This window comes from Sinocyclocheilus anshuiensis, unplaced genomic scaffold (assembly GCF_001515605.1).
Source record: "Sinocyclocheilus anshuiensis isolate Anshui unplaced genomic scaffold, SAMN03320099.WGS_v1.1 scaffold1, whole genome shotgun sequence".
Lineage (NCBI taxonomy): Eukaryota > Metazoa > Chordata > Actinopteri > Cypriniformes > Cyprinidae > Sinocyclocheilus > Sinocyclocheilus anshuiensis.
Window position 1 is genome coordinate 417,318 of NW_015539843.1, and position 6,730 is coordinate 424,047.

General features: G+C 38.4%; 1 protein-coding gene across 1 annotated transcript in view; it reads left to right on the forward strand.

Annotated features, from left to right (window-relative positions):
* The window catches only part of LOC107684513 (nuclear receptor corepressor 2-like), a 172,704-nt gene that overhangs the window by 68,506 nt on the left and 97,468 nt on the right, over positions 1 to 6,730 (forward strand). The window contains exon 4 of the mRNA XM_016480786.1: positions 5,374 to 5,545. Coding sequence (XP_016336272.1) covers positions 5,374 to 5,545 — 172 coding nt within the window. The remainder of the gene's footprint in view (positions 1 to 5,373; positions 5,546 to 6,730) is intronic.

A 6,730-nucleotide genomic window follows, 5' to 3' on the forward strand; every position in this document is an offset into this window, starting at 1 on the left:
TAAAAACAGCGCATACCGCAGGAACGGTATAACGGAAAATATTAGCGGTTTTGAAACCGTGAAATTTTCAAATCACGGTATACCGTGAAACTGGTAATCGGCCCATGCCTAGTCACGATCTAATGCACTGTAAATGCCGGATTTTTAAAAACAAATAGGCCTACCGGAACGTAAAAATTCTAAATCTGACATTTTCCGGAACAGGATCCAGCAGGATCAAATTAAGTACTGGTCATAATACTCACATAAAAATGTGAAAGCGGGTTTTTTTTTGAGTGGCTTTTGCACATCCTGTCATGCCGGTGACTGCGTGCTGCTGCAATAGACGCATATTGCTGCATTAAAGTTAACGATTAATCGATTAATTGATCGTTCATTTAAACGACGATCGATCATGGAAATGATCGAAAATGGACATCCCTAGTCCGCACATAACTCTTATTTGACGTTGTCCCAAGTTACTGTAACCGTTATATGCTACGCAAGTCTTTTTTTATGCCATGCAAATCTACAGTGTGCGCGTGAAACAATGTGTTCTTCTGTTGTCTTTGACAGCTTTTAGGTGCGTTATTGACAACGTCACATGAACGCGTCACCACCGCATCAGCACGGAAAACATGGGGAGATTTTTTAACACAATAATCGCACAACCTATTCGATATTCTATAATTAAATCAACTAATGGAATATTCAAAAATCGTGACCCATCCCTAGCATGTACGTCAGCATTTGTTTGTATAAATCATGGTCAGTGCTAAGCTGGGTAGACTATGTAATTAATTTGAGGGATACACCCATTAATGTTTTCAACAGTGTACATTTCACACATTTAGAAACACCCACACACTTTTATTCCCTTCATACAGTCAAGCTCTGTAGTTTTAAACCTCAGCAGACATTGTATGGTTTGTCTTGAGATTCTTTATGACCTGATTAGAGGTGTGCACAAAGTTGAATATTCAAATATTCAATATGTAATTATTGTTCGAAAAAATAAAAACACTTCGTATTTTACAACGTTTTGCTTTGCTGGTCGTAAATGCAGGGAATCCATGATAAATCCTAAGCATGCAAACTAAAAGTCAGTTATTACTAAATGCACTGGGTGGCACTGTGAAGTAGGGTTGCACGGTTTACCGGTACTACGGTAGTATCACTATACTAAGGCTCCAAAATACTGGCGGTGCCACTGTATTTTTTAAACTGTAGTATCGTATGGTTCTACCGTAAGTAATGTATGTGGGGCAGTTGCTAAAATGTTTGAACACTTGTGCCTTCAAATAAACAATACAAAAGCGCCTTTTTTGTCCTGTTGCCTTTCTGCGGTGCCCTTTAATGGCGCAAAATGCTGTGTAGAATTCGCACCTTATGCCTGTTTCACACTGGATGCGCAAGCAGAGCGGAGGCAGCGCAGAAGCTGTAATTAAACAGAGCGGGAGCCGCATTGTGCTTCCACACTGGCAGCGTTTGTCACTCACACACATGCATATAACATGCTGTATAGTGTAGTTTGCATGATAAAAGTAATCTTAACATTAAGATATACATATAAACTATAGATTTGATCATTCAAATGAGCCTTTGAAATTTGGGCAAAAACTCCTGGCAATGATGTGTTTTCGTGCATTTATTAAGCCTATTTTTTCACAGCACTGAATGTCATATGGTGGATGGGAAACACGGAACTGCCGCGCCGCCTTTGCGTGTGTTGTGAAAACTCTAACCCAGTGGTTCCCAATCCTGGTCCTGGAGAACCTCCAACACTGCACGGTTTTGGTGTCTCTCTTATCTGACACACACATTTGAGGTCTTGGAGTCTTCACTAATGAGCTGATGAGTTGAATCAGGTGTGTTTGAATAGGGAGACATCTAAAATGTGCAGTGTTGGGGGTTCTCCAGGACCAGGATTGGGAACCACTGCTCTAACCTGTCAACCTGGGCACCAAAAAAAATACGCTCTGCTTATGTCCTGCTTACATGTGCGGTGTGAAACCGGCCTTATATAATATGTATGTATAGTATATATCTCTCAGTTCGCATGGTATTGCGATACTACTTGGTATCGTGATACTTCAGCTGGTATAGTATTGTAACGTGTTTATGGTATCGTGACAACCCTACTGTGAAGCATGTTAACAGGTTGATTTATTTGATCACAGAATGTCGCCGTCTGCCTCACAAAGTTTGGAATTACTTTGATCAAAATGATCTTACTAAAGGATCTTACATAATGTAATGACTTTTGATCAAATTAGTCAGCGAAACGGAGTTATCATAATATCACCACCACAACGAAAATCCACATGAAATCCAAACATCAGTCGACTGGGGAAAGACAGCTGTCCATCACTGCATTCATGACTGCAGGTAAGCACAGCTGTGGCCCGAGTGAGCGGAGAAGAGAGCTTATCTGATAGCCAAATGATCTTGAGACAGATGCTCCCTTAAATTTACTCGAGGGAGAGTGGTTTAAGAACAGAAAACACAAAGTGCTGAAAGAAACTTTGCTTAGCACTCTGTTATCTTCGTGTCTATATATATTGTAATATATATATCGTTTACACACATTTTCAACTAAAAGAAAACCTTGAGATATAATGTAACATTATTGTAGAATATTGGTGTATAATGCCTAATCATAAGCTTATTCAGAAATAGTGACAAAAACTTGATTATTAAAAAATAACGTCTTTCTCGTTAAACGTCATTTAAATAAACGAATATTAGAATATTCATTTTATATGAGCCCAAATGGAGAATGTGTAGATGGGGTTTTGAGTGCATATGTGTGGAGTTTTGTGTGTTCGCATGTGTCTGATCTCTGGCTTTGGCACAGGAAGTGAAAGTCTTTTGAAACGGTGTGTGTGCACATGTTGTTTTAGTGTTATGTGTACTGTTGCCGTTAAGGGTTATTGAGTTCATGTGTGTGTGTTAGGGCTGTGAATCTTTGGGTAGACAGCAAATCGATTCGATTCACGATTCATAGGTTTTCGATTCGATTCAAGAACGCAAATTCAGAACGATTCAATTCGATTCACAATTAAATTCGATTCGATTCGATTAACAATTCGATTCTGCATTCTTTAAGTGCATTCACAGGATTATTTAAATGCTTCCCCTAAATTCTTTAAATGCTTAGTCAGGGGGCAAATTACACAGCAGCCTTTATGGTTACAGAACCATAGGTTTGAGAAAAAAAAACCACTTTTGTCCATTGTTAGATGCTAGTTTAATGATGCTGTGGCATGACATGGCATATGTAGAAATTTATGTAAGACAAGATTTTAAAAAAGAGCTTTAAAAGTATTATGTACAGGCTAACATTTTGTCATACCAGGGGCGTAGCCATCATTTCAGAAGTGATAGAAATGTCAAATACAATAATTTTATGCATGTATGTATGTATTATTATAATTTTTTTTTTTTTTGTTTTTTTTACAAGGAATTCTTTTCTTATCTCTTACTTTGAATTTGCTATACAAAATCAAATACACTGCTGGACAATAATCAATCATTTGTAATCAATAATTTTTTCCTAATGGCAATTTTATGATTGTTTTATATACTACAAAAAATATTTCAATTTTCCGCGCAGAGTTAGGCAGAACATATACTTTATAGTTTCTGTACTGTAATAAATTATATGTCAATTAGCACTGCATCGTTCATAAATTGTATTTATTTATTGTGTTTATTATCTTAACGTTTCAGTTCATTCTGCTTTTTATACAGTTTAGCTGCAGATATAGCCTGGCACGTCTGAGCGCGAGATCATTTCTCTTTCAGTGCGAAAACTTTATCTCATTTTCATAAAATAAAATGCTATAGCATTTAACTTTTCCTCTCCGTCGGCGAAAATGCGCAGCCTTCGACAGTGCTCATGTAGGCTAATGTCGTCGGCATGACCGAGAGGCGAGAGCCATTGAAAAACTACAGAAAAGCAAAACTACTTCACTTTAGCATTACTGGCCACGAGTACTAAGGTGAGATCACACATCAGTTGCTCAAAAAATGTGTCAGTGAGACAAACGGAGCGCGAGCGCAATCCTGTGACAGTCTCAGGCGGTAAATAGTGGAGCGCGTGTGTGTATATGTGTTTGCTCTTGATCATTCTAAGCTACAGGAAGGCCTGTGAACCACCTGATCATACAAAGTAAAGCAAATCTTCCCGTTCAGGCCTCAATCAAAACATGTACAAGTAGAACAGCTCGATTAATCGAAATAAAACCAAAGTTTGGGTCACTTATAACATGCATTTGGGAAAAATTATCATATTTGTTTCTTACACACTAAAGATTTATTTTACATAATAATAATAATAATAATAATAATAATAATAATAATATATCTGTTATTAGATTCCCATTGTGGTGTTTCGGAGAAACTGTTTCCTTGATAGGATGGCAATGCTTTATCTCAGACTATATTGCAGATATATACAGTATATAGAGAGAGCGAGATAGAGAGAACTGCTTTGTAGAATCAGATAACACTGGAAGGACAGGTGTTTGGTTGACTTAACGTGAGAACAAGAGATGTTGTGTATGTGTGATTGATGTGAGTAATGTATTCGTGTGAGGGTCAAGCACTTCTTTTTCCTCTTATAACTCTCACTGTGTCCACCGCCATCAAGGTTGGTTTACTCTTCGCACTCTCATGTAAAAAGGCTCACTCCTATACCAAGCATGGCACGTCACTGTTGCCTTCGCAGCACAGCAGCAAATAGTGCCATGGTTACGCTCATCTTTGGTCTAGGTGGCCTGTACTTAGCAGATTATTTGTGAAATAATTGCAGAGATCCTGACCGGTCCTGACTGCTCTTGTATTACTGGGTTTCATTGGGCTCATCCTTAATGGATGTTTAGCTCTGCTGTTAGTATGTCTATGGGGATTCTCAGTCATCCAAGTCACTGTATTCTATCTTGTATATTTTATTAGACATGTATTTTTCCCTCATTTGTTTGAATAAATACATCATGACTATTATTTAAAGTGAGCTCTTGTAGGTATTGCAGCCTTACTAAAATCTTGTCAATAGTTCATTGCTAGTTGATGTAACAAATTTAATTCAGCCCATTCTGGTATGAAACACCCATGTTTTTCACGGTCCTGTTAATTCCCAGTGAATAAAATCAAGTCTTGCCCTCCTTATGAATTTAAAGCTTTTTGTATTACTGGAATCTTATTCACCCATCTGAAGTCGGTTATGTTCTGATATTGTAACTGCTATTAAATGTCAACTTTGTGTAAAAAGTGTGTAAAAAGGTGAAACTGGTTCGTTAACCTTTTAATTCTGACATTATTTCAGATGAGACTAATGTCTGTATCTTATCCATTATTCATTTCTCTTCCTGCTCTTTTCTCCCCCTACAGAGGTCAAGAGCCCCACATCCGATATGAACACATTTACCTACAGGATCCCAGCAGCCAATCAGAAGTGGAGTACTCAGAGATGAAGCGTCCTCGCTTGGAAATCGGGGCGGATTCTCTTATTCGTCACTCAACCCATCGTCAGTCCCTTAATGTGTGTGGAGCTGAGGAAATGGTTTGCAATAATTTTTTTTCTTCTTCCCCAGCATCAGCATAGATGTTAATACCCAGATGTAGGGGTGGGTGATCTGATGATTTTATATTGTGATTGATCTTGAAGACATCTACGATCTACTTTTCAAGTGAATTGTAGAGATCGTGATCTTTTACGTCTTTACAAAAATGTTAAAACTACAGCAATGAATCTCTACTAGGTGATTGTGACTTAAAACTGTGATGATACCAGCATTTCCCGCTAGCAGTTTGAGTGCATTTTGAGCGGATTCTTAAACACCTCTGATTGGTCATTGTGTTCAAGCACTCAACATATATGTCTGTGATTAGCTGCAATGATCATCGCTTCATGCTCTTCACTGAGTGCTTACACAAATACACACAGGAGTGTTTGAAAGCTGCGTCTATCAGCGGATCCGTCAGCGAATCCCTAATATTTCTGCTCATAGACGGATCCATAGTAGGGATGTGCGGGTCTAGTCGACTAAACGGTACAGCTCCTACTAGTCGACACTGAAACCAATAGTCGATTACAGGACAGAAAAAAAATAAAAACAAAACCATGATTTTATCATTCAAATTACCATCATTTTAACATTGCATTTAAAATAAAAAGTTAAAATAAAACGTTTGAAAAATAATGCATTATCTTTAAAAGTTTATCTGGGCGGAAACTACATTTTTACCTCAGACCTCACATGCGTTTTCTTCGTGTCAGTTGCGGCCAGTTCAAAAATGACCATGCGAAAGACGAGCAAGGTGTGGGATTATTTTGAATTAGACAGAAACGGAAAAATTGTGTGTAAACTGTGTAATGTCAAATTGTCTTACAATAACTCTACTGGAGCGATGCGTAATCATATTCAATACAGGCACGTAGGCGTTAGCTTAGAGTCAATCACATCATTCACTACAACCTGCCGGCGCTGCGATCCCGTCTGTGCCGTCTATTCCTCCAACGAAGACCCACTTCGGTGGTGGTGCTGGATGTCCAGGCGCTTTCTGAAACTCTATCGGCTTGCTTTTCGTTATCTCTGCGTGCCTGTGGCTTCAGTTCCTGCCGAGGGCGTTTTTTCAAATGCAGGAATTTTATTGTTAATCGCCCATTATCGTTAAGGTCCCGTCTTTCACCAGACCACGTTGATAATTTCACTGAACAAATAACGCATGGTCTGAGTAAGTAAAA